Genomic DNA, 15,019 nt, shown 5'->3' with positions numbered 1-15,019 from the left:
TGGAGCTTTAATCCGCTGCTTCTGAGGCTGCTGGGAGAGGTTTCCCTTTCTCTTCTTTGTTCTCACAGCGCCTGGGTCTCAGCTTTGGATTTGGTCCCGCCTCTGCGTGTAGGTCGCCGGAGGGCGTCTGTTCTTCGCTCAGACAGGACAGGGTTAAAGGAGCAGCCTCTTCCGGGACTCTGGCTCACTCAGGCCGGGCGGGAGGGAGGGGCACGGAGTGCGGGACGAGCCTGCAGTGGCAGAGTTCGGCGTGACGTTGCACCAGCCCGAGGCGCGCCGTGCGTTCTCCCAGGGAAGCCGCCCCTGGATCCCGGGACCCCGGCAGTGGTGGGCTGCACAGGCTCCCGGAAGGGCGGTGTGGACAGTGACCTGCGCTCGCACACAGGCTTCTTGGCGGCGGCAGCAGCAGCCCCAGCGTCCCACGCCCGTCACTGGGCTCCGCGCTTTCAGTCGTGACTCGCGCCCGTCTGTGGAGCCCCTTTAAGCAGCGCTCTTAATCCCCTCTCCTCGCGCACCAGGAAACCAAGAGGGAAGAAAAAGTCTCTTGCCTCTTCGGCAGCTCCAGAGTTTTCCCGGACTCCCTGCCGGCTAGCTGTGGCACATTATCCCCCTTCAGGCTGAGTTCTCGCCGCCAGCCCCAGTCCTTTCCCTGCGCTCTGACCGAAGCCCGAGCCTCAGCTTCCAGCGCCGCCCGCCCTGGCGGGCGAGCAGACAAGCCTCTCGGGCGGGTGAGTGCCGCTCGGCACCGATCCTCTGTGCGGGAATCTCTCCGCTTTGACCCTACCCAGGTATGTGGGGAGTTTCTTGCCTTTTGGGAGGTCTGGGGTCTTCTGCCAGCATTCAGTAGGTGTTCTGTAGGAGTTGTTCCACGTGTAGCTGTATTTCTGGTGTATCCGTGGGGAGGAAGGTGATCTCCGCGTCTTACTCTTCCGCCATCTTACCCGGAAGTCCCAAGACTTTTAGATAGTGAAAGCTATGGAAAAAGATGTACATGGATGTTTATTGAAGTTATAAAAATAAAGAGTTACTATATGTTCAATATTAGTTGAAAGGTTAAATAAATTATGGCACATCCACAACGGGTATTATGGAACCAATAGCAATTATAGACTCGTCACAGTATAATGTTAAGTGAGGTATTAAGTGCACATATACATATATAGATGCACATCTTAATATTATTTCAATAACATCAAAATGTATACTGTGATTTAGCTTAATTGGTGTTATTCTTTTAAATCCATTTCTGGTTTTGCTTTTGTAATCAGGTAAAAATTTTTTTTAAATAAATTAAACTGCAGTCACATTTTCCTGTCTCAAATTCATTTGCTGTCTTTGTGCCTAGAATCAAAAGACATCTTTTGAGCTGCAAAAAAATTCAGAGATCCAACATACACCACTGCAACCCATCCCTCCCCTCTACACATAGACATTCCCAATGCTAAAAATCTCTTTACAACATACTGAATATTTTGTCATAAATTCTTTTGTTAATCTCTAGTTTTTTGTTAATCTCTAGTTAACAGGCAGCTCACTGCCTCATAAGGCTAACCCATTACATTGTTCAGAAGCTTTCATTGTTAGAAATATCTTTCTTATATTGAGTTAAAATCTGCTTCACTGTGCGTTCCATTCAGTGATCCATACTTTACCATTTGGAAATACGGAGTCTTCTACATGGATGTTAACTAAAAATACTTGTATTTATCAGGCTAAAGGTGACAAGTTTCTGTACTATTTCTTTCCAATACCAGTCTGGTTGATTTCTCTGGAGATGATTCCATGGTTTTTTAGACTGAACACTGCATTTAAGATGTGAATAAACCAGTGCAGAGTACCAGTTGCTAATTTGGTCTTTATTCCTCATCAAAGCAAGATACTATTGTATTCTGTATTCTGGTAGCCCTTTCAATATAGCTTGAAATTTTGATATTGGTCTTTTTTTTTTTAACATGAACTAAGATAATTATTTTCTATCTTACATTGGTATGATTAGCTTTTATGAAATTTATTACATTTTACCTTTATCCATTATTAAATCTTATTTTGTTAGATTTAACATATTCTAATTTATTGAAATTTTTTTGAACTCTTGAGTTTTTCATTTAATGTATTAGCTATTCTAGCTTTGTGTCACTTACAGATTTAATAGGTATGCCTTTTCTGTATATACCCAAGTTAATCAAACATTAAAGACATCTAACCTATGTATTCTTAACCAGTTCATACTTATCTATCTTTTCCCAGCTCTTTCCCTTAATAGCTGTGTGACGTTGGACAAGTTACTTAATTTCTCTACCTCAGTTTCATCATCCGTAAAAGAGGAATTACTAATAGTATCATCTCAAGGGCTTGTTATGGGGATTAATATAGTGAAGCGCTTAGAATTATACCTGGCACAAAATACAAGATAGCAGGTATAAAGTCGCTATAGGACGGTAGGGCTGGGAGCTGGGGAAAAAAGGTAGACGTGAAGCAATGGAGAACAAGGACAAACTAGAACTCACAAGGACAAACGATCCCACATACGTGTCTCACTGCCTCCAGCGTTGATAAACAGGTGACTTGCAGAAGTAGCTGGCACCTTCTGCCACGGGGCTATACATGCCTGGCCTGGGAATTGGAGAAACTGATGAGGAGCTCCAACAGGAACTGTAGAAATTGCAGGTCTGGCAGCTGCCCCACACCTCCAAGGTGAGCCAGGTAATCACTGACAACATGCCTAACTTTAACAGCATGTGGCAACTCTGCATCACCCCTCAGAGCATTATGGCTCCTGCTTTACTTCAGCCTCCGCATCACATGCGTATGTTTTTGTATCCAACCCTAACCCAGAATCATACAGAGAAAGTAATTCTGACAAATACAGTTCTAGCTTAGCTATGCTGACAAAGTATACAATCACCACAGGAGACAGGTCCCTCCAGATAGTGAAAAATATTATAACCTACTTTATATCATATGGTATACAGTATTTGTATATAAAAGAGATCATTTTAAAAGTATTATAAAGCTATACTAATTAAAAGGGTTTAGTAGTAGTACAAGAATAAATGGAACAGTGGAACAGGATACAGTTTGGAAATAGGCCCACTTATATGTAGAAATGTTATCTTTGAAACATGGCAGTTCAGATCATTGAGGAAATATTAAATAATTTAATAAAGGAAGTTAGAAAAATTATCCATTAGAAAAAAAATAAAACTGGATTCCTGTAAATACTAAAACTGATCTTATAGAACATAGCTTTAAATATTAAAAATGAAATAAAATCCTGAAAAAATGTGGAAGTTTTTTTTTCTCCCAGCTCTGGGGGTGAAGATGGCATGACACAAAACCCAGAAACCATAGAAGAAAAAGATTTAAATTTTTAACTACAGAAAAATGGACATCTGTAAGAAAAAAAAAAGAACATTAAACAAAGTAAGACAGATGACACACTGGGAAAATATATTTGCAATACATTTGATAGTCAATGGGTAAATTTTCTTAAAATGTGAAATTATTAAGGAATAAGTATTAAGTTAAAATAAGTAAAGGCAGTTCACTGCAAAATACAGATGGAAAATACCATAAATACATGAAAAATAAATATTTGACCCACTCATAAAGAAATGAAATAAAACTAATAATCAAATAGCATGTTTAACTATTGGATTACTTAAGATTTGAAAAGTTTTCAGTCTGGTGTTAACAAGGATGTATGGATCCAGTCACTTATAAATGCTGGAAGTGAGAATATATGTTGTTTGATGTGAGTGGTGAAATCTGAAAAAGAACCTGTTGAAATATTAAGAGCACTTTAATTTTGCTTCAGTAATCCTACTTCTAGAAGTTATCCTACAGGTATACTTCCCCGAGTGAGAAAGATGGATAAAAAAGATTGCTCCTTACTTCCATATTGTTTATATTCTTTGCTCTTATACTGAATAATTAAGATTAAGTGCTGCATGTACCTTTTTAGGCACATCTCCTGTTACACCACTTTCCCCATGCATTTATTTGATCCATACCTGCCTACTGTACATTTTCAATTATGTGTTTTTACGCTTGCTTTCCCTTCTGCATGAAACTTATCATTCCTTTTTTTAATCCCTTACAAAATCCTATTACTTTGTCAAGGTCTAGCTCAAATATCACTCTCTCTGTGAGTCCTCTTCAACACTAAGACAGAATTAAGCCATTTTTAGGTATACTTACAATACTTCCTTTATTCTGATAGTCTACGTGGAATATTAATATCCTCACTGCTTAGTTTCATGTTTGGGATAGAGTATACATACATTTTCAATGATTTTTGTTGAACTGTACAGAGTTAACAGCATAGCACTTGTCATGTTAAAATTAATCATATAAACATCTATTTCCTCTGTCTTGTGTAGGACCTCAGAAATCAAGGCTAATGTGGTTGTTTTTAATATAAATATTTTTTAAAGTGTAAAAACAGTATGTGGATAGAGCAAAATGAATTAAGTAGTATAGAACAGAAAAAATGAAAAATAAAAGTTTCTCTGTATTCCACATCTAGTTTCACTTCCCAAAGATAACTACAGTTGACCCTTGGACAACAGAGGTTCAAGCATGCAGATCCACTTATATACAGATTATTTTCAATAAATATATTGGAAAGTTTTTGGAGATTTGTGAAAATTTGAAAAAATATGCAGGTGAACTGAGTGGTCTAGAAATACTGAAAAAATTAAGGAAAAGGTAAATCATGAATTCATAAAATATATGTACATACTGGTCCATTTTACCATTTACTGCCATAAAATATTCACAAATCTATTATTAAAAGTTAAAATGTCTTAAAACTTACACAAACACTTAGACTATAGATGGCGACATTTGCATCCAGTGATTCGAGTATGTGCTTAAAATGCCTCGTGATGGACCAGTCCCTCCCATCAGGAAACTTACACAAGCCTCTTAGATAGCCTCATCCACCAGAGGGCAGGCAGCAGAAGCAAGAAAAACTACAGTCCTGCAGCCTGTGGAACAAAAACCACATTCACAGAAAGATAGACAAGATGAAAAGGCAGAGGGCTATGTACCAGATGAAGGAACAAGATAAAACCCCAGAAAAACAACAAAATGAAGTGGAGATAGGCAACCTTCCAGAAAAAGAATTCAGAATAATGATAGTGAAGATGATCCAGGACCTCGGAAAAAGAATGGAGGCAAAGATCGAGAAGATGCAAGAAAGGTTTAACAAAGACCTAGGAGAATTAAAGAACGAACAAACAGACATGAACAATACAATAACTGAAATGAAAACTACACTAGAAGGAATCAATAGCAGAATAACTGAGGCAGAAGAACGGATAAGCGACCTGGAAGACAGAATGGTGGAATTCACTGCTGCAGAACAGGATAAAGAAAAAAGAATGAAAAGAAATGAAGATAGCCTAAGAGACCTCTGGGACAACATTAAGCACAGCAACATTCGTATTATAGGGGTCCCAGAAAGAGAAGAGAGAGAGAAAGGACCAGATAAAATATTTGATGAGACTATAGTTGAAAACTTCCCTAACATGGGAAAGGAAATAGCCACCCAAGTCCAGGGAGCACAGAGAGTCCCATACAGGATAAACTCAAGGAGAAACACGCCGAGACACATAGTAATCAAACTGGCAAAAATTAAAGAAAAATTATTGAAAGCAGCAAGAGAAAAACGACAAATAACATACAAGGGAACTCCCATAAGGTTAACAGCTGATTTCTCAGCAGAAACTCTACAAGCCAGAAGGGAGTGGCATGATATACTTAAAGTGATGAAAGGGAAGAACCTACAACCAAGATTACTCTAACTGGCAAGGATCTCATTCAGGTTCGATGGAGAAATCAAAAGCTTTACAGACAAAAGCTAACTGAATTCAGCACCACCAAACCAGCTCTACAACAAATGCTAAAGGAACTTCTCTAAGTGGGAAACACAAGAGAAGAAAAGGTCCTACAAAAACAAACCCAAAACAATTAAGAAAATAAATGGTCATAGGAACATACATATCGATAATTACCTTAAACATGAATGGATTAAATGCTCCAACCAAAAGACACAGGCTTTCTGAGTGGATACAAACACAAGACCCATATATATGCTGTCTACAAGAGACCCATTTCAGACCTAGAGACACATACAGACTGAAAGTGAGGGGATGGAAAAAGATCTTCCATGCAAATGGAAATCAAAAGAAAGCTGGAGTAGCAATGCTCATATCAGATAAAATAGACTTTAAAACAAAGAATGTTACAAGAGACAAGGAAGGACACTACATAATGATCAAGGGATCAATCCAAGAAGAAGATATAACAATTATAAATATATATATGCACCCCACATAGGAGCACCTCAATACATAAGGCAACTGCTAACAGCTATAAGAGAGGAAATCGACTGTAACACAATAATAGTGGGGGACTTTAACACCTCACTTACACAAATGGACAGATCAACCAAAATGAAAATAAGGAAACAGAAGCTTTAAATGACACAATAGACCAGATAGATTTAATTGATATTTATAGGACATTCCATCCAAAAACAGCAGATTATACTTTCTTCTCAACTGCGCGCGGAACATTCTCCAGGATAGATCACATCTTGGGTCACAAATCAAGCCTCAGTAAATTTAAGAAAATTCAAATCATATCAAGCACCTTTTCTGACCACAACATTATGAGATTAGAAATGAATCACAGGGAAAAGAACATAAAAAACACAAGCACATGGAGGTTAAACAGTATGTAACTAAATAACCTATGGGGTGCAGCAAAAGCAGTTCTCAGAAGAAAGTCTATAGCTATACAAGCCTACCACAAGAAATAAGAAAAATCTCAAATAAACAATCTAACCTTACACCTAAAGGAACTGGAGAAAGAAGTACAAACAAAACCCAAAGTTAGCAGAAGGAAAGAAATCATAAAGATCAGATCAGAAATGAATGAAATAGAAACAAAGAAAACAATAGCAAAGATCAATAAAACTAAAAGCTGCTTTTCGAGAAGATAAACAAAATTGATAAACCATTAGCCAGACTCATCAAGAAAAAGAGGGAGAGGACTCAATAAAATTAGGAATGAAAAAGAAGTTACAACAGACACCACAGAAAATATAAAACATCCTAAGAGACTACTACCAGCTACGCTATGCCAATAAAATGGACAACCTGGAAGAAATGGACAAATTCTTAGAAGGGTATAACCTTCCAAGACTGAACCAGGAAGAAATAGAAAATATGAACAGACCAATCACAAGTAACGAAATTGAAACTGTGTTTTAAAATCTTCCAACAAACAAAAGTCCAGGACCAGATGGCTTCACAGGGGAATTCTATGAAGCATTTAGAGAAGAGCTAATACCCATCCTTCTCAAACTCATCCAAAAAATTGCAGAGGAAGTAACACTCCCAAACTCATTCTGTGAGGCCACCATCACCCTGATACCAAAATCAGACAAAGATATTACAAGAAAAGAAAATTACAGACCAATATCATTGATGAATATAGATGCAAAAATCCTCAACAAAATACCAGCAAACAGAATCCAACAACAGATTAAAGGATCATACACCATGATCAAGTGGGATTTATCCCAGGGATACAAGCATTCTTCAATATACGCAAATCAATCAATGTGATACACCAAATTAACAAATTGAAGAATAAAAACCTTATGCTCCTCTCTATAGATGCAGAAAAAGCTTTTGACAAAATTCAACACCCATTTATGACAAAAACTCCAGAAAGTGGGTATAGAAGGAACCTACCTCAACATAATAAAGGCCATATATGACAAACCCACAGCAAACATCATTCTCAATGGTGAAAAACTGAAAACATTTCCTCCAAGATCAGGAACAAGACAAGGATGTCCACTCTCACCATTATTATTCAGCATAGTTTTGGAAGTCCTAGCCATAGCAATCAGAGAAGAAAAAGAAATAAAAGGAACACAAATTGAAAAAGAAGGAGTAAAACTGTCACTGTTTTCAGATGACATGATACTATACATAGAGGATCCTAAAAATGCCACCAGAAAACTACTAGAGCTAATTAATGAATTTGGTAAAGTTGCAGGATACAAAATTAATGCACAGAAATCTCTTGCATTCCTATACACTAACAATGAAAAATCTGAAAGAGACATTAAGGAAACACTCCCATTTACCATTGCAACAAAAAGAATAAAATACCTAGGAATAAACGTACCTAAGGAGACAAAAGACCTGTATGCAGAAAACTATGACACTGATGAAAGATAGTAATGATGCCAATGGATGGAGATATATACCATGTTCTTGGATTGGAAGAATCAATATTGTGAAAATGACTGTACTACCCAAAGCAATCTACAGATTCAATGCAATCCCTATCAAATTACCACTGGCATTTTTTACGGAACTAGAACAAAAAATCTTAGAATTTGTATGGAGGGGCTTCCCTAGTGGCACAGTGGTTGAGAGCCTGCCTGCTGATGCAGGGGACACGGGTTCATGCCCCGGTCCAGGAGGATCCCACATGCAACGGCACGGCTGGCCCCGTGAGCCATGGCCGCTGAGCCTGCACGTCCGGAGCCTGTGCTCCGCAACGGGAGAGGCCACAGCAGTGGGAGGCCCACGTACCGCAAAAAAGAAAATTTGTATGGGGACACAGAAGACCCTGCATAGCCAAAGCAGTCTTGTGGGAAAAAAACAGAGCTGGAGGAATCAGGCTTCCTGATTTCAGACTATACTAGAAAGCTACAGTAATCAAGACAATATGGTACTGGCACAAAAGCAGAAACATAGATCAATGGAACAAGATAGAAAGCCCAGAGATAAACCCATTCACCTATGGTCAACTAATCTATGACAAAGGAGGCAAGGGTATACAATGGAGAAAAGACAGTCTCTTCAATAAGTGGTGCTGGGAAAACTGGACAGCTACATGTAAAAGAATGAAATTAGAACACTCCCTAACACCAAACACAAAAATAAACTCAAAATGGATTAGAGACCTAAATATAAGACTGGACACTATAAAACTCTTAGAGGAAAACATAGGAAGAACACTCTTTGACATAAATCACAGCAAGATCTTTTTTGATCCACCTCCTAGAGTAATGGAAATAAAAACAAAAATAAACAAATGGGACCTAATGAAACTTAAAAGGTTTTGCACAGCAAAGGAAACCATAAACAAGACGAAAAGACAACCCTCAGAATGGGAGATAACATTTGCAAACGAATCAGTGGACAAAGGATTAATTTCCAAAATATGTAAATAGCTTATGCAACTCAAAGAAACAGACAACCCAATCCAAAAATGGGCAGAAGACCTAAATAGACATTTCTCCAAAGAAGACATACAGATGGCCAAGAAGCACATGAAAAGCTGCTCAGCATCACTAATTATTAGAGAAATGCAAATCAAAACTACAATGAGGTATCACCTCACACCAGTTAGAATGGGCATCATCAGAAAATCTACAAACAACAAATGCTGGAGAGGGTGTGGCGAAAAGGGAGCCCTCTTGCACTGTTGGTGGGAATGTAAATTGATACAGCCACTATGGAGAACAGTATGGATGTTCCTTAAAAAACTAAAAATAGAATTACCATATGATCCAGCAATCCCACTACTGGGCATATACCCAGAGAAAACCACAATTCAAAAATACACATGCACCCCAATGTTCATGCAGCACTATTTACAGTAGCCAGGTCATGGAAGCAACCTAAATGCCCATGGACAGACAAATGGATAAAGAAGATGTGGTACATATATACAATGGAATATTACTCAGCCATAAAAAGAAATGAAATTGGGTCATTTGTTGAGACGTGGATGGATCTAGAGACTGTAAGTAAGAGTGAAGTAAGTCAGAAGGAGTAAAACAAATACCGTATATTAACGCATGTATGTGGAACCTAGAAAAATGGTACAGGTGATCCGGTTTGCAGGGCAGAATTTGAGACACAGATGTAGAGAACAAACGTACGGACACCAAGGGGGGAAAGCCGTGGGCGGGGTTGGGTATGGTGGTGTGATGAATTGGGCGATTGGATTTGACATGTATACACTGATGTTTGTAAAATTGATGACCAATAAGAACCTACTGTATAAAAAAGTAAAATAAAATCCAAAAATTAAAAAAAAATGCCTAGTGATGCTAATCATCTCCATGTGAGCAGTTCATCTCTAGTAAATTGCGTATCAAGAAAAAAGTGATCTCTCACTATTTTTAAGTATATTTTTCATCATGTTTAGTGTAATGCTGTAAATCTTGGATAGCACCATGGGACCCCTACAAAGTGCCACTAGTGATGCTGGACATGTTCCTAAGAAGCAGAGAAAAGTCATGACGTTGACATTTCAAGAAAAAGTTGAATTGCTTGATATGTACCGTAGATTGAAGTCTGTAGCTGGGTTTTCTCACGACTGCATGATAGATGAATCCAGTGTAAGGACGAGTGTGAAAAAAAAAAAAGAAAAATTCATGACGGCATCACTGCAGCTACACCAGTAGGCACAAAAACCTTGCACTTTTTGCAAAATACCTTTTTATCTTGTATTGAAAATGCAGCTTTTTATGTGGGTGCAGGATTGCGAGGCATTCCTATAGGCTCTAATATGATTTGAGAAAAAGCAAAGTCATTATATGACAACTTAAAGCAAAAGGAAGGTGAAGGATCTAATGCCTGAAAAGAATGGTTTGCTAATTTTAGAAAGAGATTTGGCTTTAAAAATGTCCCGATAACACAACAGGAGAAGCAGCTTCTGCTGACCAAGAGGCAGCAGAGGAGTTCCCAGACACCATTAAGAAAATCATTGAGGAGAAAGAATATCTGCCTAAACAGGTTTTAATGCAGACAAAAGTGCCCTCTTCTGGAAAAAGAAAAAGTGCCACAGAGGACATTTATTAGTAAAGAAGAGAAGTAAGCACCAGGATTTAAGGCAGGAAGGGATAGGCTAACTCTACTGTTTTGTGCAAATGCAGTTGGGTTTATCGTAAGAACTGCCCTTATCTCCAGAGCTGCTAATTAACCCTTGAGCCTTGAGGGGGAAAGACAAACACCAGCAGCACGTCTTTTGTTTGTGTTAAACAGTAAGAAGGCCTGTAGGAGAACCCTTTTTCTGAATTTGTTCCATCGATGCTTTGTCCCTGAAGTCAGGAAGTACCTTGCCAGTAAGAGACTGCCTTTTAGGAAAGCAGCGGGGGACAGGGGTGGTGATGTGAAGAATTGGGAGATTGGGATTGACATATGTATACTAATATGTATAAAATGGATAACTAATGAGAACCTGCTGTATAAAAAAATAAATAAAATTCAAAAAAAAAAAGAGAGAGACTGCCTTTTAGAGTTCTTTCGTTATTGGACAATGACCCTGGCCCCCTAGAGCCCCAGAGTTCACCACCAAAGGCGTCAAAGTGGCCTACTTGCCTCCAAACACAACATCTCTAATTCAGCCTCTAGATCAGGGGGTCGTAAGGACCTTTAAGGCTCATTTCACACAGTACTCTATGGAAAAGGCTGTCAGCGCTGTGGAAGAGAACCGCAACAGAGAAAACATCATGAAAGTCTGGAAGGATTACACCACTGAATATGCCATCATTATTAAAGAAAAAGCCATTAAATTCTTGTTGGAGGAAACTGTGTCCAGATGTTGTGCATAACTTCACAGGATTTACAACAGAGCCAGTCAAGGAAATCATGAAAGAGATTGTGGATATGGCAAAACAGGGGGGAGGTGAAGGGTTTCAAGATATGGATCTTGAGGAATTTAAGAGCTATTAGACACCACACCAGAGGAATTAACAAAAGATGAGCACTTCCAAACCAGTGGCAGATGATGAGGAAGAAGACATGGAAGAAGCAGTGCCAGAAAACAGATGGACCTTAGACAATTTGGCAGGAGGGTTCCGATTATTCAAGACTGCTTTTGACTTCTTTTATGACATGGACCTTCTATGATATGGGCACTGAAACTAAAGCAAACAGTGGAGGAAGGATTGGAACCACATAGAAACATTTTTGGAGAAATGAAAAAGCAAAAAATTCAGAATTTATGATGTGTTTCCATAAAGCTATACTGAGTGTGCCTTCCTCTCCTACCTCCTCTTCCACCTCTGAGACAGCAAGACCAACCTCCTCTCTACCACTTCCTCCTCAGCCTACTCAACATGAAGATGTTGAGGATGGAGACCTTTCTGATGGTGGTCCACTTAATGATTAGATCGTCATGTTGTACATTTAATAAACTTATCTGTTGTGCATGTGTGTGTGTCTCCGTGTGAAAATCTAATAACTATACGGCAAGAACTGTATGGAATAAGATGTTTTTGTGTCATCATCATCGTTTAAGTATTCATCGTGTAGAACATCATGTGCAAGACTTGTACTGCATTCCCACCAAGAGTACACAAGGGTTTCCTTTTCTCCACATCTTCACCAACACTTGTTATCTCTTGTCTTTTTGATAATAGTCTTTGAAACAGGTGTGAGGTGGTATCTCATTGTGGTTTTGATTTGCATTTCCCTGATGATTAGTAATGTTGAACATCTTTACATGTATCAGCTGTTGGCCGTTTGTGTGTCGTTTTGGGAAAATGTTCAATTTCTCTGCCCATTTTTTAACTGGGTTGTTTGGTTTTTAGCTATTGAGTTGTGTTAGTTCTTTATATATTTTGGATATTAACCCCTGTCAGATATATGATTTGCAGCTATTTTCTCCCATTCTATAGGTTGCCTGTCCATTTTTTTGATTGTTTCTTTTGCTGTGCAGAAGCTTTTTAGTTTGATATAGTTCCACTTATTTATTTTTGCCTTTGTTGCTTGTGCTTTTGGTGTCATATCCAAAAAATCATTGCCAAGACCCATGTCAAGGAGCTCTTTCTCTGTTTTCTTCTAGAAGTTTTACAGTTTCAGGTCTTAAGTAGCTTCTGATTGTATCACTTTATCATTTCTAACTGTATTTTTTAAAGCATTCCTGATTATCCTATATAAAATTTCAGTTTGTCCCCTTATTCCCTCATTTTCTCTTACTTTAATTTTCGCCATAGCACCTGTCTTCTAACATACTGTATAATTTCCTTAGGCATATAAGAATATATGCCTTAGAATACAAACTCCACGAGGGCCGTGACATTTGTATATTTTAGTTATTGTTTTATCCCCAGCATCAGTGGTGGAGCCACACATAGTTGTTTCAGTATTAAATATTTGTGGAGTAAAGGATTGAATCATTTGATTCTGAGAGAGAGCTGAAAAACAGCACTTTTATAAGATCTTACAAAAATGGGAGTGGGAAGGAGAAGAGAATAATAGAACTATTTTATTTCCTGCTTGAGGCTCAGGGCTTGAACTCAGAATTCAGTTAGTGCTAGAAAATAGCTAATAATGAGTGGGTCAAGAAATTAATAAAGCAAGAAGGAACGGCACAAGGCAAGATGTGAAAAGTGGAGGGGTCAGGGCAGTTGATCTGTTTTCAGTAGAGAGTCAAAGGTTCAGATGCCCACATGGAGAAAAGCAGAAACAGTACAAACTGGTGATAGAAGTTACAAAATTGGTAAACCTAGGGCAGTGGTTCTTAAACTTGAGCATGCATCAGAATCACCTGGAAAGCTTCTTAAAACATTGCTGAGCTCCATTGCCAAAGTTTCTGATTAGAAGGTCTAGAGTGGGGTCTGAGAACAAGTTCCCAAGTGATGCTGATGCTGCTGGTCTGGAGGATCACACTTTGAGACCACTGACGCCTGTGACTCAGTAAACCACTTATGGAAGCAATTAGGGATCAAGGACTTACCTATACTGACAAGGAATAGCTAGTATACCATGAGGTCAGGTGGGCAAATCATGGCTATATTTATGTGGTCCAGTCTCCTCAAATGGTATACTGAAGGTATACCTTATTTTTTAATCCCTCTTAGGACTTACCACAGTGTCACTGCAATCCACATTTTAGTCACTAGGGGACACACACACAGAGTGAATTTCACTTGCGCTGTTTAATATAAGCATTTTTTTCAGTTTGTAAACTGTGTACTTTGAAATATCCTTGCCAGTTTTCTTTTGCTGCAGTAGAGGGAGCTACAATTCAAATTGTACTTATGTAGCAGTAACACATAATAAGATTATTTTCCTTTTCCATCATTCTTTTTTTCTTAACTTTAAAAATTGACATATATACACTATCGATACTATACAAAAGTGTCTAGTACATTTGTGAGAGAGGAAGAATCAATGAGATATATTATTGGGGTAAGGATTCTTAGGAAAAAATAGTTCAAGAGGGAAGACTCAAAAAAAAAAAACAAAGCCACTATTCTCTTCCATTTATCTTTTTTTAAAATCTTTTATCTTATCTGTAATTGTATCCTAAAGTTAACTTTCTACCACGAGAGGACTATTTTTCCAGCTGGATGAGAAAAGAGCATTAAATCTCCTGTTCTCTGCTATTCTCTGCTCACTTAGCCCTGAAGCCTGGTTTATAGACTAAGTCAAGTCAAAAGTATTTATTAAGGAGTTGTTCTCATCTCAGAATTGTGCTATTTGAGAATTAAAGTATATGAAACATATACTCTACTCATGAGCTTGTAGTGTAGTTAAGAAAGCTCTTACTTCTGGTCATGGGCAAACTCAATAAAAGTACAAAGTATATATACAGTGCTAAATAGAATATAAATGTTTTGGAAATTCAGAGAAAGGAACTTTGGTGTGAGCTAGAGTAGTTATGAAAAAAGATTGAAATGATGCTAAGTTATACATAAGATGTTAATAGGTGATGTAAAGCAGAAAGTCACTTCATGAAAAGAGGGATCTGGCTTGAGAAAATAATTGCTACCTTTCTTTAAAAATACAGTAAGAAAATTATCCTGACTAAAGAATATTTAGTAAAAGTAATGGGAGATAGGATTCTAGAATCAAAATCAGGGAAGCGACAATATGGATGAATATTGAGGATATTATGTGAAGTGAAATAAGCCAGTCACAAAAAGACCAATACTGTTATGATTCCACTTACATGAAGTATCTGT

General features: G+C 38.1%; 1 protein-coding gene across 3 annotated transcripts in view; it reads left to right on the top strand.

The window, feature by feature from the left end:
- MAN1A2 (mannosidase alpha class 1A member 2) overlaps positions 1 to 15,019 on the top strand; it is a 150,456-nt gene that overhangs the window by 121,819 nt on the left and 13,618 nt on the right. Inside the window, exon 13 of one of the 3 annotated variants that reach the window (XM_081226512.1) lies at positions 2,548 to 2,713. The exons of 1 other annotated variant lie outside the window; for it this stretch is intronic. In XM_081226512.1, coding sequence (XP_081082638.1) covers positions 2,548 to 2,698 — 151 coding nt within the window. In that variant the 3' untranslated portion in view covers positions 2,699 to 2,713. Of the gene's footprint in view, positions 1 to 1,754; positions 1,810 to 2,547; positions 2,714 to 15,019 lie in introns of those variants that run through there. One more of the 3 variants, XM_081226514.1, reaches the window with a different exon arrangement.

Source organism: Mesoplodon bidens, assembly GCF_964165515.1.
Source record: "Mesoplodon bidens genome assembly, chromosome: 2".
Classification (NCBI taxonomy): Eukaryota; Metazoa; Chordata; class Mammalia; order Artiodactyla; family Ziphiidae; genus Mesoplodon; species Mesoplodon bidens.
Note: the sequence above shows the minus strand (reverse complement) of the source record. Positions and strands in the feature narration are given on the sequence as shown.